The sequence below is a fragment of the Mesocricetus auratus genome, unplaced genomic scaffold (assembly GCF_017639785.1).
Source record: "Mesocricetus auratus isolate SY011 unplaced genomic scaffold, BCM_Maur_2.0 Super-Scaffold_6730, whole genome shotgun sequence".
Lineage (NCBI taxonomy): Eukaryota > Metazoa > Chordata > Mammalia > Rodentia > Cricetidae > Mesocricetus > Mesocricetus auratus.
This window is the reverse complement of record NW_024429184.1, coordinates 116,824,881-116,852,073: the sequence shown is the minus strand read 5'-3', so window position 1 is coordinate 116,852,073 and position 27,193 is coordinate 116,824,881. Positions and strand designations below refer to the sequence as shown.

The following is a 27,193-nucleotide window of genomic DNA, read 5'->3' as shown; positions in this document are numbered from 1 at the left end:
GGTGGAAAAGAAAGGGAAAAAAGAAGGAAAGCATGAAGTAAGTCGTCAAAGCCAAGTTCTGGTGTTGTGCTGGTCAGTCAGCCTGACACAAACCTAGGGTCATCTGAAAGACGGAACTTCACAGATTCTACATTGAATGCATTAAACAATTTAGTTTCAAAATATAGAAGGGAACTACTTACTGCTCGCTCTACGAGGAGGTGGGACCTGGGAAAATGAAACCTAAAAATGAATCAAGTAAAGTCTCATGCATGCAATAGCCAAGTTTATTCAGTGCATCAGGCAATTAGTATTGAAGGTTAAGAAGAATCACATATGTTCTCATGAGTGCCAGCTGTATACAATCACACAGGGCAAAAACCATGCTTTTCCATAGAGGCATAGAATGACAGCAGCAAGCAATAACGAGTAATCTGAAATAAATTCACCTTATCCGCTACACTTAAGGTCAAGAAAACACATTCCAAGAACAATTCTGTGTTTTGAAGAAAGTAAGGTCACAAGACTTTTGACTTGTTTGCTCACAAGCAGTTAGAATTCTCACACGTCTCCATTCTTGGACCATGTTCCAATAGGAACAACCAGATGAACTAACGTTAGTGAAAAGAATTAACATCCTTATTATAGTAACTATCAAAACAAGTAACCATTTGGAAATGCTGGCACAAGCTCGCAATTCAAGCATTCTAAAGGCTAAGGAAAAAGAAATGTGAGACCAAGGCCAGCCCGGGTTGTATGTAAATCAAACAAACTGTCTTAGTGATGAAACACCATGACCAAAAGCAACTCGGGGAGGAAAGGGTCATATGGAATGCCATATAGCAGTGAGGGCAGGAACCTGGAGGCAGGAGCTGATGCAGAGGCCAAGGAGGGTGCTGATTACTGACTTGCTCAGCCTGCTTTCTTATGGAAGCCAAGCCACCAGCCCAGGGATGGTGCCACCCAGCCCCTCCCACATCATCACTTATTAAGAAAATACCTGACAGCTTGATCTTATGGAGACTTTTTCTCAAGTGAGACTCCCTCCTCTCTGATGACTCTAGATTGTGTCAAGTTGATATAAAACTATCCAGCACACAAACAAACAAATAAAACCAAACCAAAAACAGACAAAATAGGGACACATTTAATAAACCTACATCAAAAATGGCAAAATATCTTTGTGTATGTATATAGCATATAGCACAAAATTTACGACATGCTAGGTAAATATCAAGCCTGAACAAAGTCAAAGGATAACATAACAATCATAGCAATCATTCCAAGTATCCACAGAAGTATTGAGCTAAAATTTGTTAACTTCCAACTATTGGGACACTGAACAAAAATTAAATATCAGGCAGGATATCAAATCAGACTCCACAAAATATTTTAAACGGGATGAAATCAACACATGACATAGAACAATAGAACACATGGAAAACAAAAACAATGGTAGATTTAAGCCCAGAGTTTCAAATAAGTATGTTAGACAAAAACAGGCAGAGACAGGAGAATCATCACAGGCTTGCAGGCCAGTTAGTCTGGTATAAGCAGCGGTGAATAAGAGACCCTGTCTCAAACAGGGTGGAGGGCGAAGCTGGATACGTAACGCTGTTTGAAGTCCTGGATCCAGTGCCCAGGTTTCTAAACTATTCATTAACTGTACTCGTGAAGATTGATAACCCTGAGCTCTTTACAAGAGCATCTGTTTATAAAGACATGATAAAAACCAACAACACAAATCAAACAAAGAAGTTACCTGGAATACACATAACTGGCAACACATTAATATTTAGAATACATAAGAATTCCTTTTATTTGTAATCATCACTATTACACAATCCTATGTATACAAGTAATGGCTGCTAACAACACAGAAGGGAAAAATCAGATATTATGTGCCTCCTGAAGAGAAGGACTTATAGAACCTGGTATCCATTAAGAAGATAACTTGCGCCAGGCGGTGGTGGCGCACGCCTTTAATCCCAGCACTCGGGAGGCAGAGAGGCAGGCGGATCTCTGTGAGTTCGAGACCAGCCTGACTACCAATCGAGTTCCAGGACAGCCTCCAAAGCCACAGAGAAACCCTGCCTCGGGGAAAAAAAAACAAAAAAACAAAAAAAAAAAGATAACTTGCAAGAACCAACAATAAATACAGCCGGAATCTAATTAACTCTTCAGCTCCAATCACTACTCTACAGCAGATGCAGGGAACAAGAGCACAGAATCCAGAAGACTCCACAAACCAAGGACAGAGTGCTATAGTAAATGGACATGGAGAAGAGAAGTCTGCAGAGTGAGGAGGACAACTGAAAACCACGGGCTAACAGAAGAATGAAATCCTGACATTTTCAGGGAAACAGAAAGAACTAGAGGACACACTGAACGAAATAACCCAGACACAGAAAGACAAGTTGAGCTTTTCTTTAAGGAAGAACTTTAAAAAAAAGATACAATCTGAAAATAGAAGGCAGTCTATTAGGGACTGGAGAGGAGGGAGGGAAGAGGGGAGAGGGGATGAGGTTGGATGAACACTATAAATGCACAACATATTTGTATGGAAATGCCACAATGAATCCACTAATACATATAATACATGCTAATAAAAGGGTTAAAATGTGGGCAAACTACAGTGTTCATAAATGTAAACTTTAGTGATTATTATACAAATCAGGGTGACTGTTTTTCCTGGGAAGGATAGTGATAGTTCTAAAGGCCTCCAGAAAGTAACTGACAGCAATGCCCTCTCTTCTCTCTGTCTCTCTCTGTGTGTCTGTGTCTCCCTCCCTCCCTCCCTCCTCCCCCCTCCCTCCCCCTGTGGTTTTGCTCTATTTAGTAGCAAGAAACTAAGCATCACAAGAACCCAAGCATCACCTGAAGGAGAGAGGGAAGGGCGTTAGGAACATGAGGAACAGTCTCACTTCCATCAGTTGAAGTATTAATGTACACAGACAATGGCTGGCAGCGAGGGGAGGAGAGTTCCAGGTAAGGGATAGAGGCATGGCCGAAGGTTACATCTGGATTACAGACAGCACAGATAGACTTGAGAAGTATGGAACAAATAATGCAATTAAGCAGCCTCGGTGCAGATAGGTGTTGGATTGTAGTTAGTGGCCTGCTTTTTCAAAGGGTGCTGAGAAAGTGATTCTAAAGATGACAATTAACAGATGCTGTCAGAGGAGCAAACGGAGCACAGGCTATACAAATAGCAGCCATGTAAAAGGAACCTGCGATGTTAGAAGGAGAGATGATGGCCACTGTGGGTTGGGGGTAGGTGATCAATTGTCAATGAAAGGGTTTGGGGGTACATAGGTCTTGATAAGGCTCTGGTTCTTCATCTAGGCATAGATTACACAGATTTAAATTTCAGCTTAAAAAATTTATACCCATATACATATGGTTTTTGCATTTCAACAAAGATATACTCCCACTTCATCAACATGCTATATATTCAGCACAGGCAAAGACTACAACAAGGGAACATAGATAAAAACAGTTTGATTTGTGGAATGATACCATTATGTAAAATTCTTAACCTGTCATTCACCAGGATTTTGAGAGAAAGGCATGGCTGTAGGCATTATGTATCATTCACATTCACATCCTTAGCTAGTTCTGGTTCAGCTTTGACACCGCTTAGCAACCAGAGGTAAATTGTCACAATGCACAAGAATCCATAGGACGCTCTCGTATGCTACCTTCCCAGCCCTGCTACAAAAATGGAGCATTAATTAAGTAGACAGGTATTATAACACCTAACATAAAATCTTGCCAGGACTTGTGGGTCCCAGCCTTACTTCATCTATGTAAGAATGGAAGCCCGACAGATAATCAAACCTCCTACCACATGGCATCATCTCAGCAAAGAAAGAGGGGAGAAGGAAAATCTCTGCAAAAGAACACGTGTGCTATCACTTAGTTGACTCCTTGTTTCTTGTTCCCACCTGCTGCAACACTGACCTCTTAGCTGATTCTAAGACCTTTCTGCATGAGACAGCTTCCAAACAGGTACAGGGTCAATCTGGTCTCCAAAGATTGCAGACCCCCAGCTGGCTCTGCCAATAGCCACAACCCACATCTTCCATGCTGTGTTCTTCCCTAAGGCAAGGGAATGGGCTGTTGGCTATGACTGCAGGAGTGTCACTCATTTCAAAAATTGAGAATGAGCACAGCAAGCAAGAGGTTTCATCTCATCATCTGCCTTTGAGTTTGTCTCAGAAATCACCAAAAAGAACATGGGGGTGGAGTGGAAATGCAGACCAAAAGCTATGAAAAAAGCCAGGACAAATCCACAGAATTGCCATGTGCTCTTTGTAAAATGGCCCATCAAGTACTGTTAACTCTTTAAGTCTCATCAAGCAGACATTTAAGTACAAGTGGCATCTGGAAGAACAGTTAAGGGTGTGGAATCATCCATCCCCCCCCCCCAAGGAGACAGTGATTAACAGCAGGTGCATGCACACTCCCAAAGCTTAAAAGGTCTGCTTGAATTCATAAGAAAAACCATGGTTCATCTCCATGGCATGGTCTATGTTGAGAGCAGTCTGAAAACTTTTCTTTAGGTGATAATAGGCTATCTTGCCAGGAGAAAACACAGTCTAGTCCTTCTCTAGGAGAACTCTATAGGAACTCAAGAAGAAAAGTCTGGCTTTATTTATCAATAACAGCCACTAAAGGCCCCTAAAAATAACAACTGGCCACAGGATAGACTATGACAGTATTAAAAATAACACCATACAAAACAGTGACAACCAAAGAATATGGCACAGAGCTCTATGTGAATTCAAGCAATTTAAGTGAAATAAGCCATTTATTTCCCTTTAATATGCAGGGACTGTGCTTAGACATAAGTGTGCCATGGCACTAAGAAGAGAGTAACTACATGGAAGGGGGGTCTAAAGAGGGGAGGAGAGAAGAACAAGGTGTGCTGGGGACAAGGCGAATGTCCCATGCCTTCTCATGCAGGCACAAAAGGGGGAGTAGCGGGGGAAGATGACAATGGAGAGTAAATGCACGCAAAACATAACACACACACACACACACCACACACAGAGAAAAACATCATGATGAAACTCATTTTGTACACTAAGCAAAAATGTGTGTATGTGTGTGATCATGTGTGTAATGGTGGGTACCAAGCAGATATCAACCACAGAGTCACTCCTCAGGGAGGTCTTTTTTTTTTTTTTTTTTTTTGAGTCAAGGCTTCTTACTTGGCTTGAACTCACCAATCAGGCTAGGCTATCTGGACACTAGGTCTAGGATTACAAATTCATGTCACCGTGATGACTGGCTTTGTTTTCAAATGTGAGCTGTGATTATAAACTACATGTGACATGAGAAGTGCATATTTCTCTGACACACATTCTAAAATACTTAAGGTTTAAATGACAAAGCTCAGCTACTGTTCACTAGTTAAGTGGCAAAGAAGGAGTTGATACAGGTTGGTAAAGCAAGACTAATTTAAACTGGGTGATGGGTATATAAGTGTGTTTGCATTTTTCCTTTTAAATAAAAGATTTCACTTATTTTTAATTATGTGAGAGCTGGTGCCTATGCAGGTCAGAGGCTTCCAATCCCTCTGGAGCTGGACTTACAGGCAGTTGTGAGCGACCTGACATGGTGCTGGGAACGAATCTGAGTCCTCTGCAAGAACAGTAAGTTGCTGAGCCATCTCTCTAGCTCACATTTTTGATTTCTAAAAATAATCAAGAATGTTTTACATGACTCTTTTATACATATGTGCACATTCATTTAAAAACATTTTTAAATAAAATTGCTTCCTGGATTTATGAGGATAATTGCTTCTTTCCAGGCAGCTATCAAAAGCAGGTGAGTGCAGACTCGAGTCTAGATGAAGAGAGGCTGTGCTGTCTCAACAACCAGCATCCTGTTACTGCTAGCAGGCATCGCTGCGCTCTTTGCTCGGCTGGCAGGGATTTGTGACATCGATTGCTCAGGATGCAGGAGAGAAGCCTGCAGCAAGGTGTGTCCCTGGTGAGCCATTGCTGAGTAACGGATTCAGCCAATAGTTGCGCCTCAGCCTGTCTTTCCTCCTCCCAGCCAGACTCCTCCTTTCCTAACCTTTTTCATTCTCCTGCGTCACCAACACAAAATGGAGCTAGCTGGGGGCAAAAACAATCTGTCTAAAATGGCTGAATGCAGTAGGGAGTGCCAGGCAGTGATGGGAGGAGAAAGGGCACCCCCTGCTGTCCAACACAGACATCCCATTTTTTTTTCTTTTGACTATTTTGCATCAAAACAATCCTAAAATGACAGATCATTTCTGTTACAATCCTGGATATCTATGTTGGACTCAAGTTTCAAGCAGCAGATATTAAGGCACAAAAGGGGTTTGGTTTCTTTTTGTTTTTTTTCAGTATCTAAAGGCACAAAGTGATCAGACCTGGGTCACAGTTATTGCTCAGTCATGGTTAGTAAGTCTCTGAGAGCTCACAGAAAGGAAGGAAGTGCTTCTACAGCACACTATTCCCCACTTCAGCAGTGAGCTAAAGACACCAGAGTCCCAGAGCTCCAGTCATCACTTCCCCAGGAATTCCTGTTCTAGGCCTCTCTCAATGAAGAACACAAACAGGAAACTGAGGAGTGGGAGTTGCCCGGCATCTGCAGGTGGGAATGAGTAAGTGAGACAGAATAAAGCAACTTTGGGAAACCACCTTTGGGAAACTGGCTGGAGAATTAGTTACACCCACAAAACTAGAAGGTGCAGGCTGTCGCAAAGCAACTCCACCCAGTCATCTTCACCTTCTTATCCAGGATGAAACACTACTCTTGGCCCAAGATAAGGCGCTGGTTCTAGTCCACAGACAACACTCTCCCTTGAGTACGTCAGAGACTCTGACTAAAAGAGAACAAACATCTTCAAAGCCTGCTGAACCTCCGTCACTAATGGACATGCTGTTCATCCATTGTCTAGTGTGGTAGTACATAAACACATTTGCACAGAGGTACCACAGGCATTTTTTAAAAGGCAAGTAGAGCCAAGCATGAAATTTGGGGCCTAACATATATGAGGCCCTGGATATAATCATAAGCAAGGGAACAAAAATTATTAACATAGACACTGAATCACTAAGTACACCCACCACATAATAGGCCATCTATTAGGCTTCACATGAACTGTTTCTGAGAAGATGAGGAGAGTCCAGTCATGTGTTCATGAGATACTGTCCACATAGAGAATTTTCACTTTGTATCCCTTACAGTTAAACCTACATGAAAAAATCTAACCATTTAAAGCTACTTATAAGTACATACCACAGCAGGGAAAACAGCATGCCAACTGACAGCAGTTACCCATGCCCAGGGTGACCATATTGTCATCACTGACCTCTTAACCAAAAACATATACTCATTTGCTGAACTCCACAGAGATAGGTCATTACGGAAGTGCAAGCTATGAGAACAGGTAAGACAAACCAGCAGAAATGGATAAACTCAAAGGACAAAGACGAAGCCAGTCAGAACACCTAAGAACCAGATGCTGACAGCTGGGCAGAAGGGGCAGAGAAAATGCGAGGGAGAAACGTTACAGCAGTTAGCAGTCCGGGTACTTCACAAATCCCCAGGTCACTCAGACACTTTACTCACTAAGTTCTCACAGATGCTTTCCCATCACACCCAGAACAGTGACTCAGGGAGTGTGGGGAAAAGCTCTGCCTGGGTGTGGTGGGCAGGGGCTGGAAGGATGGGCACCTCCCCAGGCAAGGGTTCTTCATGGCAGTGGAGGAGCAGTACTGGGTAAGGTAAGGGAGCAACGGGCTAGGCGAGCAAAAAGACTTCAGAAACGAGGCACTAGGAACAGAGCACATTCCTTTCTCAAAAGATGCATTATGAGAAAAATAAATAAACATCCCCAAACAGAGTAGCATCATAACACTACTCCAACAACGATAAATCACTGTTGCAATTCTTTTTTTTACTAATGTCCCTGCCCATTTATAAATACCTGTAAACATTTCAGTATGTAGTTCTAAAATACCCAACATACCATCATCACAATAATTTTGTCTTAAATGTCAAGCATTTTATAATTTGTTTGAACCAGGATTTTAAAGCCCATAGTCAGTACTGGTTGACCTATTTCTAAATTCTATTTTAACCTATATATTGCCCTACATCTCACTTTTCCCTTGACATGTATCTGAGAAGAAACTAGGACCTGCTCGCAGGACAGAAAGCGGGGGCAGCACGACCTTCCCTAGAAGACAGGCAAAAAGCAAAGGCCAGAAAGCAGGGGCAGCACGACCTTCCCTAGAAGACAGGCTGCCTCCTGCCACTCACTCCCTTCCAGCAAGTGCTAGATCACAGGTTACAGTGCGGTGCTCACTCGCTATGAGATTTTAATAAGCAAAGGGGTCTTAATCCCTGTGCTAACACACACAAGGCATTACAGAAATGGTTAACTCTGTGGTGAAGCATAAACTAAGCTAACATGCACAAGGCATTGCAGAAGTGGTAAGGCGCCCTATCTGACAGTAAACGGGCAGCCTGCCTAAAACAGAACAAGGGGGACACGCAGCTGCATCTTTTTTTAGGTGCTCCAGGGTAATTTTATCTCTGCCATCTTCACCTACACACACCTAAATATGGAACAAAATACAGATTTCTACACTGCTCTGAAACAAAGGATTCTAGAAATCTTCTGTTTAATTCTGGCCTCAGGGGAAAGGAAGTAACGGGGTAGGAACAAAACAAAGAGACAGATGGAGTAAACACCCAGCCCCCAGCCAGAGTCTGCAGCAGCTGCTGGTTTTCATCATACTGCTGTTTTTTTCCTTCTTTGTTTCAGAGCCGGGAGCCAGGAAAGGGTGGAGAAGGGGAGGGGATCAGGGGTAGAGTGTCATCAGCTTACTGAAAGTCACCTGATCTTCTCCTCCAATCCCTAGTCTCTGACCTCACAATATGGAACTTGAGCCAAAATGGCTCAACTGCGCACACACCGTGGCTAAACTGAAAATTGCAAGCAGAACAGAAAAACATTCTTTTTAGAAGGATGTGTTTGCAGGGTTTCTTGACAATACACACACACACACACACACACACACACACACACACACACACACACACACACACACACACACAACTTAATCTAACAGATTTAAAAGAAAACCCGCTGATTCTTGTAATAGAATTGGAATTACAATAGAATCAGGAGGGAGAAATGATTCCATTTCACTCCGCAGAAAAGGGTCCCTTCATTTAAATGGGGTTCCCTTGCCCCCAGGGATCTTCAAGAAAAAGAAAGTTTTTAGGTTATAATCTGATTTTTTCTAAGGGAAGCTAATTTAAGCCAGGATCAGTATAGACAAATGAAGCAAATGCTGTTGCCTGTTTTGCTGAACTCTAACAGTTACTGAACCCAAGCACTTCTAGAAATTCCTTGTTCAAGTATCCTGAACAATTTTCCTTAAAATTCTTTTTTCATCATAAAAATGTTACCACATTATTGTAAATTTATAGGGAAAAAATCTAGTTAGAACGCTTAACAACAATCTAGAATTTTTCACACCTTTAATCCCAGCACTGGGAGATAGAGGCAAGCAGATACCTGGTCTACAACAGCCAGAGCTGTTACACAGAGAAACTCTGTCTCACAGATAGGTAGGTAGGTAGACAGACAGACAGACAGACAGACAGACAGACAGATGATAGACAGACAGACAGGTAGGTAAACAGACAGATAGATGGATGATAGATAGAGTATTCTGGCACGTGCCCTTCTTTTATTTCTACATATCCCCTGTAAAAGAGATGTTAAGAAAGGTATTCATAATTTGCTTCTTGCTTCTCCAGGAATTACAGGTCACAAACATTCTTCTTGATTATGAGTTTTAAAGTGGTACAATTACAGGACACATATTCTAGAGCAATTAATCTTAAGTACAAACATTCACATGGGGAACTCTAATTAAATGCATTGGGCCACAAACAGAAAGACATGAAAATAGAAGGGGGATGCTGGAAAGAAGGAGGAACTCAGCAGAAGGGATAAGAGAGGGCGATGCAGGAGAATATAATAAAAGCGTGTTATCTTAGATATGTGTAAGAAACCCTAGAATAACTTTCCTAAGGAAACAAAAGACTGAGATGAGAACAGCGAGATGCACTGGCCCATCCCCTTGGAGTGCCACACTACACCTCGGAGTGCTGGCCTGCGTCAGTGACACAGAGCTCATCCCTGCCTCAGTACCATGCCCAGGCAATTACAGGGAAGTCCTCCCTCCCTGCACAAGTTTCCATCCCATGAGCTGCTGTACATTTACACACTCAGAAGGCAGTGTGTCATATAGACACATATACAGAGACAAGAGGCCAGACACAGCTGGGACAAGTGGGACAGCCTCACCAGCATTTCAAACAGTAAGGACTACTGTAGTGCTCTGTTTGCTATACTCTTGTGTTTACAATAGTACTTAGGATTTCAGTGACTAAAATTTTTACATGAAGAATCCTGAAGACATAGCATCCAGACATAGGACAGCTCAGACAGACTGTTATCTACTGGTTATTGCAGGAATGACAAAATTCATGATTATTTCTAGAAGTGGGAATGGGAGAATAAGGTAAAAGGCTGTGTAGGAATGAGGTTGTCCTACAGGGTTTCAGTACAGAAATACCTGTGCTACCCACCCACGTTGACAAACAGTTAAAAGCACAAACTAAAGCCCCAGAGCAAACATTCAATAGAAACACTCTCTGAACTTGTTGCTGAAAGCCTGGTCCAGTAACAGCAAGCAATCTGCTCCAGACTCAAGAAGTCTTAAAGAGCATATAAGGGTCCTTCAGACCAGTGTTTTCCCAAAGCAGCTTTGGACTCCAATAGGTAGCAAGAGTGCCCCATATTATTCTCTTGTTTCACAGCTCAGTTCTGCTGCCATACTTATGGGGAGACACTATTCATTCTTGTGATTACATCTCTGCCTTCCAGCCCCAGGTCTCCACAGCAAGAGTAACAAAACTTGTGCAGGAGCTATGCCTGCAGAGCCCCGAGCACTCTCCATCCTGGTTTCCCCATCGCACAAGGTGATGACTCCCATCTCTCCAACCCTGTCAATCTCTAACGGAAAGTTTCCAGCTACTTCACTGACCCCAGGGAACTTCAAAACATCCTTCTACGACGATACTATTGAGATCAAAATGGAAGGACAGCAAGAAAAGCATTTTATAAAAACAAGTACTTTGAAATAATGCCTCTAGATCAACTGTTTTCTAATTAATTCCATGCCACACCCTTAAGAACAAGAACAACAATTATACAGATCTTCTGACACAGGCAATGAAATGCTCCTCAGAGAAAAAGTGGAAAACAGCTTCTAGATTGTAGCAGACAGTGGGAAGACAGAGCAGAAAAGGAAACAAACATGAAATAATGAACACAGCCAGACACAGTGTGTGTTAGAGTTCATACTCCGCAGTGCTTATTATATTCTCTGGACTCCAGCAAGGAGTTATAACTTCAGCATGTCCTCATTAAGTCTTCATGCACACCAAATCTGGAGACTGCACAGCACAAGTGGACATCTGGATACAGAATAGCGCCATCAAGATGGCGGGAGCTTAGGGGATGTTGAGTCTCAAACTAGATGATCAAAGAAAGTATCAACAAGTACATGTAAAAGGTCTTTAAAAAGTTTTTGAAACACATATGTTAGATGATAACCTGGATTTAAATAATGGTTTCAAATTATGCTTATCTCTAATATTTTAATATAGGCATATGCCAGAGTTTAAATAGTTAGAAAGAAAAATAACTAGAAAGATGGAATTACCTTGAGTCAGTGAGTTTTTTAAAATGTAATATATAACCAGTAGATTAAGTTCTAACATGTTTGAAGTAGCTCTTCTATAAAAAGTGACAGAAATCGATTATCAATATGCTATAATATAGTCACATACATATATCTAGAGAGCTTCCAAATTCACTAAAGCAAGCCTCCTTTAAGCCCTCTGTAAGGAAGGCAATGATTTCATCCAGCCTCAGAACCCCCAAAGAAACAATGATACTACTCTTAAAAATATTAGTTTCAAAACTTAAGAACCAAGATACTAATTGCACTAGGAGACAAGACCCCTCTGCAACACAGTAAATTGTGACAGGCATCATCTTGCTCTAATTTTACTCATCAGCCGGCCAAGCAAACCTCCCAACCAGCAGAGGGCAGTATCATAAGCAGTTTGTATTTGACAACAGCGGCAAGGCCGCTCCCGAACGTGACTGCATCACAACCTGCATCACAACCGGGCGTAACAATGACACATCAAAAATTAGAGAGATCCATGTGCCATCTGGTGGCGAAAAGGAGAACAGCACTGCTGCTGACAGATTCTCTTTGGAAGCAGTTAAAGTTATCTTTATCTAATGTCACCTTCCCTTAAATCTCCACCAGTAAGTGTTCCCTGGAACTACACCAGCAGACTTCAAGCAAAAGTTGCAAAGTTTCCTCCTAGTATCCCTGTAAGAAAGCAGCAGGTTCGCTTTGGCATCTAAAATAAAGAGGACAAAACACAACTCAACCAAAAACTGCAGCAAACGACCACAGAAAGTTGTCAAAATAAGAATCAGAGGCTATGATCAACTATGCCAAACAAAGAAAGGGATTGCAAATAAAACAGAGGAAATAAGAGAACCAGAAGTTCAGAACAAAAGGCGTCTTTGTGTTCATCAATCTCACTGTACAGATAAGGAAAGAGCCGGTGTATGAGGGAAAACCTTAGATGCAATTTTATGAGTAAACAGATTAAAACAATATATATTTTCCCTCGTCAGAAATTCTGATAATGTCTTATTTCTTGTGGGAGTATGAATTTATATAATCTTATAATTCCAGGGATTTTCGGTGAAAAAAGTCACCTTTCAGAAACCACTGTGCAGAAATATGAAGTATACAAAGATAACAGGATTTTTGTGTAGCAATGTTTGTAAAACAAAATACTGAGACAATTCTCAATGAGGGATTAGTTATGTATAAAGCTAGTATTATTCATGACAGAATACAACTGTCCATTTGAAATAATCCAATAAACATGAAACTTTAAAAAAGAAATAATAGGGCCAATGTATATAATAACATTAAGAGATGGTAAAGGATAATATACAAAACAAAACAAAAAGACAAAATGCAGAATAGCATTTACCATGTGGAATCAGTTTGCTGTACTAAAAAGTACATATATGCTATTACTATAATGGCTCCTTAATTTTGTAATAAAGACCTGTTTGATGTTTCCCTTGTTTTTTCATATGAACTAACTCTAAATTAGTTATGTAAATAATATATGCACATAAAAGGCATGGTCACCACAGGAAGAAGGAAGACTGGTTTTATGGTTTTGGTGTACTTTACACATTGTGGCAATGATGGTGAGTCATTCAGACAGGACCACAGTAACAGAAAAGACAGAGAATAAGGAACATAGTGGATAAGCTGGGAAGCTCACATTCTGATTGCTTCAATTTTCTCCACGGAGTGCTGGGCCTTTGGGAGAAAGCAAGGATAGCAATACAGAAAAGGACAAAACAGACTAGAAATGCTTAAAGAAAGCTGGCGGGATGGCTCGGTGGCTAGTGGTTGGTGCTTGCCACCAAGCCTGGAGACTGACTTTGATCCTTCCTGGTCCACACGGTGGTGAGAGCCAAGTCTTGGAGGCTGTCTTCTGATTTCCCAAAGCGCGCCCTGGCACCTGTGTGCTGCGCCTCTACCTGCACCACATGAACGCAATGAAAGAAACTAACGAAACAAGACCCAGAGGTGTCGAAAGGTCAGTGTGGCAGTGCTTGCCAACCTGTGACACCAGCACCTGAGGAAAAGCAAAGGGAGTCTGTGTTTGAGGTCAATCTGGGCTGCAGTGTAAGGCTAGACTGGACTACAAGGTCAGCATGGGAAACATGAGACCTTGTATCAAAAACCAACTAAATCAAACCCAAAATACTTAAAATACAACTGTCTAGAAGTATCAAAGACCAAGCAATGTAACAGGCTGAGCAGAGGAAATGAGCAAGAACAGACAATGGGATAAAGATAAGGATACTTACTATCTGGGAAGCCAAGAGAAGAAAGTGTTCCCAGGAAGGGAAGGGTAGAGTGTGATCTCTTCCAGTAATAGACAGATACATAGTTGCGGACACAGATTGGACAAGATAGAATTAGCAGGAATCATGGTTTTGCCAACTAATCATGATGAAATGAGAGACCCTCAATGGAAGAAAAACACTAGAGGAATGATTATTATAGGGGTTAGTCATGGAGTTTTAGGTGAGGAGTGAAGTCACCGAGGAGGTGAGACACGATGGAAGCCCCAGTGTGCCTGGAGGATTGCTGAGGTCTGTACTGAAGACAAGACAATGGGCTGGAGATGTGCTGTCAGGGGCAAACACTGTGTGAGGCTCCAGTTTTGCTTTTCAGTATTGCAAGCGTGAGCCAGGGAGCATGCAAGACCAGCACAGGTGGAAAACATCAAGCTAATGGAAGAGCTGCAGCTGTTTGTAAGGAGCCCAGGGGAGGAGGTGAGCAAGAATGTTACAGAACTGGGGGTCAGGGCTGGGAGGTGGCACATGGGTAGAGACCTGAGTTTGATTGGCCCTGTAGGCAGGAGAAGAGCACTGGCTCCTAAAAGCCCTGTGACCCCATATGGGCGCTGCAGCATGCACACATCCATGCACTCACTAAATAATTTTTTAACACAGAATGATATTGTAGAAAGTTAGATTAGCAGTAGCATGGAAGAATGGTCAGGAACTCAGCTTGCGGAGAAAACAAGAATAATTTTAGGGTCATTAGATGGTAACCCAAAGGGAAGTGGGTGACATAAACTGGTCTCAGATTCCAAATTGTTGGTTTCTAGTAGGGAAGCAGAAGGGTCTGAAGTGATGACAGAGGACAAAATGGGCACTAACCCATCTCTAGGTCTACTGGGTGAGGATGACAGAAGGAAACAGGAGAGATCAAAAGGGAAAGCAACGTTGAGGGCAGTCAAGTGCTAACACAATGTTGTGCTAGGACGGACCATCAATTCTAGAGAGTACAAAAAATATTTCTGAGCACTTAGTTGGAAGGCAGAATAAAAAAAATACACAGACTCTTAAGAGACTGAAATATGGAAGATTGGAGACTGTGGTGCTTCCTGTGGCAACAAAAACTTAGCATAATACCGGATTCTGTAGACCCTCAATATGTCAAGGCATGAAAAAGGATACTTACAAGCTCATTTTACACCACTGGGGAGAGAGGTAACAACACAAAATATACGTGGCATATCATCATATAAGCTAGATCCCTTAAAACCCAGATAATGGGTAGATTTAGGGTTTTAGATGGCAAGGAACTTCGCAAATGCTTTGTGATAACAGCCTCACACTCCTCACAATCTGTAACAAGCTAACAAAGACAGGAAAACCACCCCAGCAGGTGTGCGACAGTCCCTCTGGCTCTAATACAACTGTAGAGACAGACAGAACCGACATCTTTCTGCCAAGAGACTCATTGACCAGGGGAAGTAGACTGAGCTCTCACAATCTAGATTCTAGAAGTTTAAGTGGCAGAAGCTGTGAATTTTCTTAACATTAGCTGGGCATAGTGCTGCACACCTGTAATCCCAGCACTCAGGACACAAAGGCAAACTTTCCTATGAGTTCCAGGCCAGCCAGTGCTAAAGACCCTGTCTCAAAAAACAGCAACAGCAAAAGATTTGTGAATACTTGTAAAGATACAATTGGGTGAGTGCCACCTAGTGGTGGCACAGAAGAAAGTCACAGGGAAATGGCAAATACCCTCTGTTCTTGCTGGGGAAGGGGATTATTGTCCCCTCCAAAGGCCCCTCCTGAAGCCTAAAGTCAAAACAAAGTTAGGCAAGACCAGCTGCCTGCTGTTGCCCACATTCTGACTGCTGTATAACAGCAACAAGCTGCAGAAAAAAGCTGGATTTGGTCTAAACCTAATTAGAATACTGCTTCTTTTAATAAAGATGAAAATAAAATTTAACTACTGAACGTGCACAAGGAGTTAGAAGGCAGGATCACCAGAGCCCACGATAAATGACTCTTTCTTGGTCACAGCAGACAAGGTGAGGGTGTGGAAGTGTGACACCTTCCAAACCTGAGTTCCGTGCATGCCTTGCTTGATGGAAGGGAATGGATTATGTAAATTCCTGATTTATAGGAAGAAAAGAGCTCAGAAACAAGAAGGTGAATCTGAAGGAGAAGCAGCCACACCCATATCTGGGTAAGTTTCTGTCTCTTAGTAAGAGACACATACTCTCTTCCTCCTCTCTCTCCTCTCCCTTCCCTTTCTCCTGGGATGGAGCCCCAGGTCAAGTGCCCTACCACTTAGCTGCCCTTCTTAGTGCCTGCTAGACTTGAACTGCAATACTCCTACCTGCTTCATCCTCCCGAGAAACCGGGACTATAGGTGCATGCCAAAAGGCTCGGCAGACACACACATATTTTTGAACTTCAATAGAGTAGTGGTTGGAGGCATCTTTGACTACAGGAAGCAGGTATGAAGATTTGTTTTTTTTTTTTTTCTTCCCTGTCCATTCTTAGAGGAGTTGATAGATATAACTGAGTTTTTAAGTATCAGTACAACATACAGGGACACAGACACATTTAACAAACAGCAGAAAGAAAGTCAGGTCTAGAGTGTAAGGAAATAATAAAGAAAATTTAATGCCCACAAACTTCCCTATCAATACTAGCCAGCTACTGTGCTGAAAACACCTCAGGAGGGTCTCTACTATAGTAGATAAGTACAACTTATTCCTCTGCCTGAACTAGTTTTGCTTGAGTTGAAAACATTACCATCAGAACGTAGCTTCTTCTCTAACCCTATACACACAGCAACTAACCGGCTTTCCCTGATCTAACGTTTCCGTCAACGAAAGGATGAAGTCACACGCCAGAGCAGCTGCAGTCTCTGGGTATTTAAACTTTCCAAGGTTCCCAGGAAAAGCAGACTTCTGGGAAGCAGAGATCTAGAACAAAACTCCAAAGTCATGGTTTGAACGTACTACTCAAACCATATCTCCACATCACTTGTGAGATGGAGTATTGAGAGCACAATACTGAGCACTTATTTCCTTCGTCTGTATCATCAGTATTAAGACTGAAATTTGGAAGCCAACACTTGTTTCAGTGTTGAAATTAAACTGGGGGCCGGAAATGTAGCTCAGTGGAAAGTACTTTGCATAAAACCCTGGGTTCAATTTCCAGCACACAGAACTCCCCCAACCCCCAAACACAGCACACTGAACTGGTTCAATATTCAGTCTGGTACTCAAAACTACTTCTGAAAGGATTAAGGACCAAGGTTTTTTACTGATGTCTTTGTTCTGTGTGCATCACTAGAAACAAAGTAAACACGGTATTATAGTGTAGAGATCTGGATCCTCCTTATGTCTCAAATTTTAAGAGCTCAAATCTCTTCCCTGGTAAAAATCTGAAATCCTAAAATAAAGACAGCATACTGAAGGTTTAAAAAAAAAAAAAAGAATGTATTAGAAGCCATGGACTAGAAGTCACAGCACTGGGGTTTGGTAATATAACCCCAGAAAAGACCTCTAACTGTTCAGTCTGCACTTGCTATAGCAGAGAAGAAGCACAATCTACTGTTTCATAAGATTCACTGCAGGTCTCTGTGGAGGGTGTGGGGCTAGCCAATTTCCATCCTCTAAGAGAAATTCCTTTACACGTATCTAACCCTTTTCTCTCTCAGCAGACCCAGCTAAAAAGCTCTTTTGCATTCTTACCTTTGGAAGCTGCAGGAACCAAGGGCCAGGGTGAAAAAGCATGAGGCATTGGAAAGAAACGGAACAGGAGTTACATGGATCTTGGTTATCGTAGACAGCCGCAGTTCAGCCACCCAGCTTGTCAGACTACTGGACAGAACCATAACCCATCCAAGAGAACTATCAAAAGGGGCCAAAGCTGAACTTTTGGTACCTTGTATCACTGTTAGTATTCTGGCACAAAACACAAGCAGCAATTCCCTTTCCCAGCCCCAGGAACCCCCTAATACAAAAATATTCTCTGTTTCTTGGAATGGAAAAGTCAATGTTTCTTATTCCCAACCTCATTCTACCCTCACCGGGGAAGGAAAAAGTTCTCCCTGTTTGGAACTAAGGAGAGCACTCACTCTTGGTCTGGGCAGAGAAGGCAAGGGTAAGTTTGGCAAAAAGCTCGTTGTTCTCAAAGCGGTCCTCCTTCACCTTTGTCCAGAAGCAGTCCTGGGAAAGGTCCTCAGCCACAAACTGTATAAACAGACAGGTGGTAAGAGCTATTGGGATGAACTCTGAACTCCCTGTGCTGGAAAAGTCACTCCAATTGTCTCCAAAAGTGACTCCAAAAGTCACTCAACCAGCCTGAGACTAACTCAGGACACAGTGTCTGTGTCCTTCATGGGGGATCAGGAGATGATGTTTCTGGTATGTTTACTGGTAACTACTCAAGAATCAAAACCAGTTACAGTGATCTTCCTCCTGATCCCAAATCTTCTATTTCCACGAGCATTAAAGCCTTTTTTCCAGTGTTCCTTGCCCTGTTTCCCCCATCAATCTGGCTACATTTAACTTAGTTTCTAGAAGCAAAAGACTGACCTGACCAACCACAGGGCCCACAAACACATAGTGGGCTGCACACAAGCATAATTTCAGTCATTTGCACTGAGTGAAGTGACAACTGTCAGCTACCATAGTGCTCGTTTCATCAGAGTAAAGGCCAGATGTGTTAAGATAGGGTAAGGTTAATTAAAATATCTTCACATAAAGCCCACAGTTCTTTCTGTGGTAACTCAACTAGAGATGTTATATAAACCATAAACACAAGTAGAACTTGAGGGCAGATATGAGCCCTAACAGTGGGTAGCCTACGCACACACAAAAAATAAGTCAAGAAAAGCAGTTTAAGATCTAATGTTGGATAAAAACTTACCTTGGACCAATTTGGCCTCCGGAGCTGCACCTCTGGCTTATAAACTTTTTTAGGTGTTAATCCGAATGGCAGAACTGGGGCTGCAGGAATCCCAAATCCAAAGGGGGGTGGTGGAGGCAAGCCCATTCCGGGTGGAGGTGGAGGGATACCTGGGCCTCCGGGTAAGGGGGGAGGGGGGGGAGGCAGTCCTGGTCCTCCAGGCAAGGGAGGTGGTGGTGGGGGCCCAACACTTCCAGGCAAAGGAGGTGGAACTGGTATAGTAGCACCTCCAGGCAAAGGAGGGGGCGGGGGGATGGGAGCAGACCCAGGTAAAGGAGGGGGAGGGGGTACAGCAGTACTGCCAGGCAATGGAGGGGGAAGGGGTATGCCAGGGACCCCAGGCAAAGGAGGGGGAGGGGGTATAGAAGCACCTCCAGGCAAAGGAGGGGGCGGGGGGATGGCAGCGACCCCAGTCAAAGGAGGGGCAGGAGGTGGGAAGGCACCGCCAGGAAGAGGAGGCGGGGGTGGGGGGGGTGGGATAACAGTGCCAGGGCCACCAGGCAGAGGAGGGGCAGGAGGAGCGGCAGCGCTGCTCGAGTCAGAAGGAGGGACAACCACAGTAGAGAGAGAAGCCATCTCCTTCTTGGCATCTTCTAGCTCTTTGGACAGCTTGGCAACCTAAAGAAGCAGCACACAAGAAGTACTTCAAAGACTACGGGAGCCGATAAGGACCTAAGAAAGCAACTTTCTGTACAACCACAGATGGACTGAGTGGTCAGATCACATGATTCTTCTCACTGATAGTAGTAGTAGAATAAAACTAAAACTCAAGTCTTCGTGTTCTTAGTTTTAGTGTTCTTTGAGTTTATTCGACTATAAAACTAAAGTATGTGCTATGCAGTTAATCCCACAACGGTACAAATGATCAAGTTAGCAGTATTATGGGTTATCTAAGCATTTGTAACTGCAGAGAAAGGAGAACAAAGGTGTCACAGAAGCATAAACTAAGTTGGATGGGCAAATAAACCAGTAGATTACTGTTCCCTCCCAAATGCATTAATTATTTCTGGATTCTGCCATAAGTAACTGTCATCATTCGTTACATTTTTTTGTGTTTTCTAAATGTTTTGTCTTATACACTATACTCCCAAAGCAAGACTAAAACCAGTAAATGACTGTCACAACACGCACTGTCGACCTGATGACGCAGCTGCTCTTCCCTAGCACAGGGAACCTATGACCATGTGGCCCATGACCAGCACAGCTGAGCTATGCAGGGCAGCTGCAGACACGCTGCTGTCCTGCTCAGACATTACCTCTCCCGTCAGCTTGGACACCTCCGCTTCCAGATCTTGCTTTTCTGTAGCAATCTGCTGCTTCTCAGAATCCAATGCTTCCTTTTCTCCTTGAAGATCCTGAAGTTTCTGTTCAAAGTCATTTTCCATCTTCTTCATTTCTACTTGTAACTCATGCCGGGCTGTTAACTCTGAGTCCAACTAAAGAAGGAAGGAAAACAGTCTCACAGCAATCTTTCTATCATCACCTCAGCTGTTAACACAACACAAACCTACAGTCAGCTGGGAAGAAGACCCTCAACTGAAGAACTGCTCAGATCAGACTGGCCTGTGGTCATGTCTGTGTAGCATCTTCCTAACTGCTAACTGGTGCAGGAGGGTTCGATCTACTGTGGGCTCTGACATCCCTAGGCAGGTAGACCTGATCAAGCCAATGGTAAGAGGCCAGTATGCAGCATTCCTCTAGTGTCTACTTCAAGCTGCAGCCTTTGCTTCCCTTGATGACAGACTGTCAAACGGAAGATGAAGCACACCCTTTCCTCTCTAAGTTGCTTTAGGGCATGATGGTGTTGATCACAGCGACAGAAAGCAAACTTTCTGTTCATCCCAGATAGGAGCATATGGATTAGTTCCTGTAACTTACTATTTTGTCTCAACACCTACACTACAGAGCTTACTGATCCACCTAAGCAATACTTGGAAGAGGACAGTATGGTCTTGACCTTAATGTAAAAGGGAAAGATTTATACGATCTGAAGAGAAACCAGAGTATCGATCTTGACCTTAATGTAAAAGGACGAGGAGACAAGAGACCATGTTCACAGTCTTCCTATTTATCGTTAGAAACAAAGCCAGCTAATGTAAACTTTCAAAGACCTTTAACCATGTCCTGGTTAGTTTTATGTCAACTTGACAGAAGCTAGAGTCATCAGAGAGGAGGGAGCCTCAACTGAGAAAATGCCCCTATAGACAGGCGGGGGTGGGTGGCACTCAGGAGGCAGAGAAGGGCAGAGTTCGAGGCCAGTCTGATCCAAAGAGTTCCAGGACAGCCAAGGCTACAGAGAGAAATCCTGTCTCAAAAAGAAAAGAAAAGAAAAGAAAAGAAAGAAAGAAAATGTCCTGGTAAAATTGGGCTGTAGGCAAGTCTGTAGGGCATTTCCTAATCAGTGATTGATGTGGAGGGCTCAGCACATAGGCAGGACCACCTCTGCAGTCTGGGGTTTCTGGCTTCTTTAAGAAAGCAGGCTGAGCAAGCCATGTAAGTAGCACCCTCCATGGCCTACGCATTAGCTCCTGCCTCCAGGTTTCTGCCTCAGCTGCCTCTGATGAACTGTTACATGGAGCTGTGAGTGAAATAAACCCTTTCCCCCATAAGTTGCCTTTGGTCATGGTGTTTCAATACAGTGACAGTAACCCTAACTAAGACTAACCAGGACAGCTGCCTTGCCCGATCCCAGCCACAGGAGTATCCCAGTTCCTACTGTCCTGGAGTAAGACTTAAAATGCACACTTACATGGAGAATCATCTCTTTGCTGGCTTGCCTGCATCTCATTTCTCATCAACACCCTCTCCCCACTAACAAGATTTCCTCATAGGAACCTTTAGATTCTGAAGGCTTTCAAAATATCACAGACAATACTGTCTCACATGTCAAAAAACAATTATCTTCAAAGAAAAATATATACCTCAAATTTACTTGTGTGTATGTTTGTTTTCCATATATGCATATTTGCGGATAACACTAAAAACTGAACCTAACTTTTCTCACACAATAAGCAAGCAATCTAGCACTGATCCCCTCATACATACCTTTTTTTCCAGCTCTGTAGCTTTGGCCTCGGACTTTTCCACCTTTGTTTTATCAATCATTTGATCTGAAAAGAAAAAACAATGTGATCCGAAAACAACTCAGTAAGTAAAGTTCTTAGTTCCCCAAACCTGCACCCATACTCAAGGGCAGTTGTCTGTCCTTTTTTTTTTTTTTTTTTAAGATTTATTTATTTATTACTTATACAGTGTTCTGCCTACATACCACAAGAGGGCACCAGATTGAATTGTAGATGGTTGTGAGCCACCATGTGGTTGCTGGGAATTGAACTCAGGACCTCTGGAAGAGCAATCAGTGCTCTTAACCTCTGAGCCATCTCTCCGGCCCCCCCTTTTTTAAAAAGCAATGTTTTTTAATATTTTATTTCTTTATTATGTATTCAATCTTCTGCCTGCATGCCAGCAGAGGGCATCAGAGCTCATTCAAGGTGGTTGTGAGCCACCATGTGGTTGCCAGGAATTGAACTCAGGACCTTTGAAAGAACAGTCAGTGCTGAGCCATCTCTCCAGCCCTCCTTTTTTTTTTTTTTTTTTTTTTTTTTTACATGTTTTTAAGACAGGGTTTCTCTGGGTAACATTCCTGGTGTTCTAGAACTTGCTTTGTAGACCAGGCTGGCCTTGAACTCACTGACATCCACTGCCTGCCTCTGCTTCCCAAGTGCTGGCATTAAAGGCATGGCCACCACCACCTGGCTTAGTTAGTTGTCTGTCCTTTAGTTGCTGTTACTCTTAATGTTCTATACTAAAACAAGAAATCCAAGTTTCAATTAAATATAATTTGCACTCCCTTTGAAATTTTATGTATATAGTTGTTTTACTTTTTTGTGTGTATAGGCATGTGTATGTAGTATGTGTGGAAGTCAGATGACAACTGTCAAGAGTGATTCTTTGCCACTACATGGAATCTGGGACACAAACTCGGGTCCTCAGGCTTGCATGCACCGTGCTGGCCCTCAAGCTATGATTTATAAGTGCAGGGTAAGGCAATCACATGAAGAATGCCTGTGTGACATTTGTGATTCTGAAACCAGCAGGGTCAGAAAACAGCTGGTCTCTGCAAAAAATGGATATAAGAAAGGGCAAGATTTCCAATTTGTGCAGGAATAAACTAAGGAGACTATGTAATCCTAGCAAAGAGAGTATACTGAGAAACAAAAGTAGGGACAAGAATGATTCCTCTTTCACTGAAGAAGGAAACAAAGGGTAGAAGCACCGAGTGTTGTAAGGAGCCACGTAGGAAAGCGTGCTTACCAATCAATCCCTCAATATCAATCTGGAGGTGCCGGCACCTGAAGTCAGGGTCAGTCCCATTCTTATGTAGCACTATCTGAGAGATACATTCTTCAATCAATTTATAGTACTGTGGCCTATGAAAGAAACAAAACGGACTTATCAAAAGGAAATAAAAATGTAACTTCTAGAAGTATTTTGGAGCAAGAAAAGTTAACTGCTTTGACAATAAAAAGAATTAAGAATAAGTATTCTAAAAAGAGTTTGGTGAAGCTAATAGAAGCATCACTGTTGTGCTAGGGAATTCTCCTTGTCTATATCAGCTTTTATCCTTTCTACTTCAGATATTCAACAGCTCCTACAATCCGGAGCTGTAGGCCAGTGGTAAAACATGTTCTCAGCATGTGGAAAACATGAATGCCGACATGCATGTACACACACACACACAATAAAGATGTGTATCTGTGTAGAAAAGTGTCCATGGACCGTGGAGGTCACAGTGTCAGAAGAATTATGGGTGCTTTGTGAATGCATGTTTAACTGCTGAGCCATCCCTCCATCCCAACATTCTCTCTCTCTCTCTCTCTCTTTTTTTTTTTTTTTTTTTTTTTTAGTTTTTCGAGACAGGGTTTCTCTGTGGCTTTGGAGGCTGTCCTGGAGCTCGCTTTGTAGACCATGCTGGCCTCACAGAGATCCACCTGCCTCTGCCTCCCGAGTGCTGGGATTAAAGGCGTGCGCCACCAACGCCCGGCTCCAACATACTCTCTTAATATCTGCATCCCAGTGCCAATACTACATATCTAAATAAACACTCAGACTTGATTCTTATGATCCTTCTTGTTGTGCTACTGCTGATGTCTACTTCTAGGCAGCCAGGAAGAATTTGAGGTCACCATCTCTCTTTACTGTCATCCTTACCCAGCTTACACATTCCTTTCTAAGGACATTTTACTTAATATACAATGACCTATTCCAAAGAGGTGCCTTTCAACTGAATTAAAGCAGCTGATAACTTCCTTTAGATCTGTGACTAATGAACCTAACCCACAGTCTTTCATTTCTTTTTAAACTTTCTAGAACAATCTTTGAATTTAAAGATGCTGCTTACCTGGCATCATAATCATTTCGGACCAGTAAGAGATGCTGCAGGATGGACAGGAAGTGTGGCTCTGCCTTTGAATCTTTCACCGTATTTAAAAGAATCTGGAAGACTTCACCAAAGTCAGTAGAAAGGACAGGCTAAGGAAATCAGATGTTTGACAAGTGGCTTACTCAAGAGAAAGTAGCAAGATGCCACTTCCACTCTAAGAGCTGTTCCTAAAACATCACTAGTTTCTTTAACCAAGAGTGCTACTATCCAGACACAGGGTTCCTAGTACTTAGCTTGAAGATCTAAGACAGAAGCTAAAAATAGAACCACCTCAAAGTTACCTGCGGCAGGTAATCAAATACCAATAGTAATATTGCTTATCAGTCCAGAGTTCTACATAGCACCCATCTCAGTAAGTTACCATGTGCTAGGAAACACACAGATTTGGATGGATGTGAGAGAATCTGGCTGTGACATCTGTCACTTCATAACAACACTGACTGCCAGGCTAATGGATGCTTTCATGCTAAAAAAGATTACTTTTACTGGCTTTTCTTGTCTATTCTGGACAGCAATAGGAAGATGTCAGCTTTATTTATTAAAAATATTTTTGAGACAGAGTCTCTCTATGTAGCCCAAGATGGTCTGGAACTCAACTATGCAGACCAGGCTGTCCTCAAACTCAAGATATTCTCCCTAAGTGCTCGAGGACAAATGCAAGGCACGTGCCACCACACCCAGCCTTATGCCCGGTTCTAGGTCATTTCCCACACTACTGGGTAATTCAGTCATCAGTCACAAAAGGATATTCCATCTCCATGCGGATATCATCCAGCCGTCCCTTCAGATCAAAGAAGTCTTCCTCCGCTTGCTCATCAAACACGGACAGCTGTACTCTCATATCCTCATTTTCAATCTCCCGAAGCTCCTGGCAACGACACAGGAAATCAGGGAGTCCTATGGCCTAGAAATCCAAACCTCCCAACCTAGTGTTTAAGTTGAAAACCAGAATCGCCTCAGGGATGATTGGGGCTGTATGAGCAACCCAGCCTTTCTAATGAAACATTTTATCTTACCTGCAACACCTGCTGCAGCCCCAAGCGCATCAGTTCACTTCGAATGTGAACTCGGAAGTCAAGTTCTTCTGCAGGAGTGATGAGAGCATTGATCAGCTGTAGGCATCCCACCTGAAATATGCAAATTCAGCTGCTTTGTCAACATTAAGTCTTATAGATAAGGATTCCACTATTTATATACATCCTGGAGCTCCATAAAGGATACATAATAAAAACTATAGGAAACACTATTTTACTAGAGCAACAAAACATTGTTTAGTGCAAGTCTGGAGTACTCAGTGTATAAATGAATCCAAGGATCTAACCTTGACTTTCCTAAGGTGATAATAAATAACTGGTTTATCCCCCCAATATCACAAGGAGAAAAAAAGCAGTTCTTTGTTTTTTAAAGAAAAAATCATTTTCTTCAGAAGAGAAAAAAAAACACTAAAATACAAAAAACACAGCTGAGAATCACTCTAATTGTTTTTATTAAAAACTTCCATTATTTTCAATTATGTGTGCATTAATGTGTGTGTGTGTGTGAATGCAAACATGAATGCCAGTATACAAAGAGGCCAGAGCACCTGGTGGTGGTGGCGCACGCCTTTAATCCCAGCACTCAGAAGGCAGAGACAGGTGGACCTTATTGAGTTCAAGGCTAGCCTGGTCTACAAAGCAAGTTCCAGGACAGCCAGAACTGTTACACAGAGAAACCCTGTCTCAAAAACAAAACAAAACAAAACAAAACAAAACAAAACAAAACAAAAAAAAAAAAAAAAAAAAAAGAGAGAGAGAGAGAGAGGCCAGAGTTTTCAGGTACCCCTGGAGCTGGAGTTACAGAGAGTTGTGAGCTGTCTGAAGGGTGCTGGGAATTGAACTTGGCCCTCTGGAAGAGCAGTATATGTTCTTAACCGATGAATTATCTCTCTAGCCCATATAAAGTCTATTAAAAGGCTAAATGATATTTAGACATGGTGGTATAGACCTGTGCTTCAGCAGACAGGAAGATCACCAATGCTTGCCTGAACAACTAACACATGTGTAATCCCAGAACTTGAGAGGTAAGAGGATCAGACATGTCTAGCCTGGACTATACAGTGAGTCTAAAGCCAGTCCCAACTATAATACAAAATAAAAATATCTCAAAATAAAAAATGAAAAGGGGCTTCTAGCTCCTTGTTCAGTGGTGGATCAGAAGTAGGAGACTTACTCAACATAAGAAAAGCCCTAGGTTCAATTCCCCACACCATAGGAAAATGAGCAACAAATGAACTCTGGTCTTTCCATTTTGAATTCTATTCTACTCTATTGCCTGCGCAGTTTTAAGGGTGTATACACATACTTTGAGTGCAATTGAGGTCCCACTTTTTAGTCCGTCCAGCAGTGGCTGGAAGCGCTCAACCTCATCCATTTCAGCCCTCTCTGTCATTGCCTCCAAAACTCGTTCATTCCTGTCCAAGATAAAGAAAAGAGAATGACCCAGGTGCACTGACACAGACATGGACAGAATGACAGGAAATAAACCAATTAGGAAACAAGACATTATCAATGCTCCAGGTTTCTGAAATCATTCTCTTAGCCCCCACAGACACTAGAATCCAATAAAAGCAAAGGAGTATCTTTTGAGAAAGTAATTTCCTAAAACCCTTCCTAGAATCCTAACCATGAATACAAAATTAATACCTCTGAGCTACAAAATATAAATTACTCTTCTTAAGGACCATTTAATAATAAGAGTACTAATCAATTTCTAATACACATTACAAGTGGTCCACTTCTAGAAATCTA

The 27,193-nt window shown here is 42.4% G+C and overlaps 1 protein-coding gene across 5 annotated transcripts in view; it reads right to left on the bottom strand.

The window, feature by feature from the left end:
- Diaph1 (diaphanous related formin 1) overlaps positions 1–27,193 on the bottom strand; it is an 84,431-nt gene that overhangs the window by 20,179 nt on the left and 37,059 nt on the right. For all 5 annotated transcript variants that reach the window (XM_040741895.1, XM_040741896.1, XM_021226664.2 and 2 more), the window contains 10 exons: positions 26,748–26,856; positions 25,424–25,534; positions 25,157–25,275; positions 24,366–24,482; positions 23,279–23,394; positions 22,010–22,074; positions 20,221–20,400; positions 18,926–19,582; positions 18,132–18,246; positions 17,746–17,754 (listed from right to left, as the gene is read on the bottom strand). In XM_040741895.1, the coding sequence (XP_040597829.1) occupies positions 17,746–17,754; positions 18,132–18,246; positions 18,926–19,582; positions 20,221–20,400; positions 22,010–22,074; positions 23,279–23,394; positions 24,366–24,482; positions 25,157–25,275; positions 25,424–25,534; positions 26,748–26,856 (1,598 nt within the window). The remainder of the gene's footprint in view (positions 1–17,745; positions 17,755–18,131; positions 18,247–18,925; positions 19,583–20,220; positions 20,401–22,009; positions 22,075–23,278; positions 23,395–24,365; positions 24,483–25,156; positions 25,276–25,423; positions 25,535–26,747; positions 26,857–27,193) is intronic.